Below are 1,209 nucleotides of genomic sequence, written 5' to 3'. Positions count from 1 at the left end.
AAACAGCAAAACAACAACAAAAAACAACAACAACAACAACAACAACACGATTCCAATCAAAACACAAGACCAACCTGCAAGGGCGAAGCAGTTCTCCGTGGGGAACATGTGACAGCGGACGTCACTGGGCCACTTGGCAGAAGAAGGGCCGGACTGCACGCCCCCCCGAACCTCCCCCCGCGCCATCTCACACAGGGGGCGACACGGCAGGGGGAGGGGTGGGGGGAGGGCCCCGACACCCCCACCACCCCCAGTCTGCCCGCCCGCACCCCTGGGGCCTTTCTCCACCCTGGGGCAGGGAGGGAGGTAGAGCGTGCAGAGGAACTGCGTCACCAGACCCCGGCCCGCCGAGGAGTCACCGCCGACGAGGGACAGAGAATCCAGCACAGTTCCCAGCTCCGCCAGAGCCTGGTCCACGGTGTGATGTCCATACAGGTTGGGCAGCGTGACACCTTGTTTCCAGCTGGGCGTGGAAGCGCAAGGTCCTGGTCGTTCCAGAACTATGCAATGGAACCCCCGCGAGCTGGGGGGTCTGTTGGCGGGAGCGACACCCTCCACGTTGGACGTTGGGTAGGGGCTGTAGACAGGGTTGGACACTGCCAGGTTGGTGAGGGTGATCATCAGCATGACGAGAATCGCTGCCATGATGAATATCCTCAACACACAGTACAGCCTGGGGAACGATAAAGTGAAGGAACACAGAGAGGGACACTGCTGAGGCCGGGAACTGGAGGAGGAGGAGGAGGAGGAGGAGGAGGAGGAGGTCTTCTGGCAGCGTGACGTCACTGTTCCCCCTTCCACGGTGACGATCGACGGCAGCAGTCACGTCACAAATCAATCAACAAACTCTTCTCTCTCTCGCTCTTTCTTTAAACCACACGCATCCTTTGTTCATAAAACTCCACAGTGACCAGGCAGTACCACCTGAAGATAAGTTTATCTTCCAACATACCATTTCGTCATCACGGCCTAGTTAACGACTAAGAACGCGAATGCCGCACATCAGTCGTTGTGTGGCGCCTGTACTGGGGAAGCTGAGGCAATGAATGAATGGATCAGTGAGTGATGAAGCAGACGATGTAATGGGCAGCGCATTGCACCTCTCCCACAGCAAATAAGACCGCTGGTAAGAGAGGGAAAGAGAGCGAACCGCCACTACGGACAGAAAGGTTCGTTGCAGCAACCGGCGGTGTACTGTGCTGGTCCAAT

General features: G+C 57.4%; 1 protein-coding gene across 1 annotated transcript in view; it reads right to left on the bottom strand.

Moving 5' to 3' along the window:
- The window catches only part of LOC143293611 (uncharacterized), a 68,486-nt gene extending 67,277 nt beyond the window's left edge, over nucleotides 1–1,209 (bottom strand). Inside the window, exon 1 of the mRNA XM_076604697.1 lies at nucleotides 75–1,209. Coding sequence (XP_076460812.1) covers nucleotides 75–645 — 571 coding nt within the window. The 5' untranslated portion in view covers nucleotides 646–1,209. The remainder of the gene's footprint in view (nucleotides 1–74) is intronic.

This window comes from Babylonia areolata, chromosome 1 (assembly GCF_041734735.1).
Source record: "Babylonia areolata isolate BAREFJ2019XMU chromosome 1, ASM4173473v1, whole genome shotgun sequence".
NCBI classification, from domain to species: Eukaryota; Metazoa; Mollusca; class Gastropoda; order Neogastropoda; family Buccinidae; genus Babylonia; species Babylonia areolata.
The sequence above is the reverse complement of the archived record's forward strand: the minus strand, read 5'-3'. Positions and strand labels throughout refer to the sequence as shown.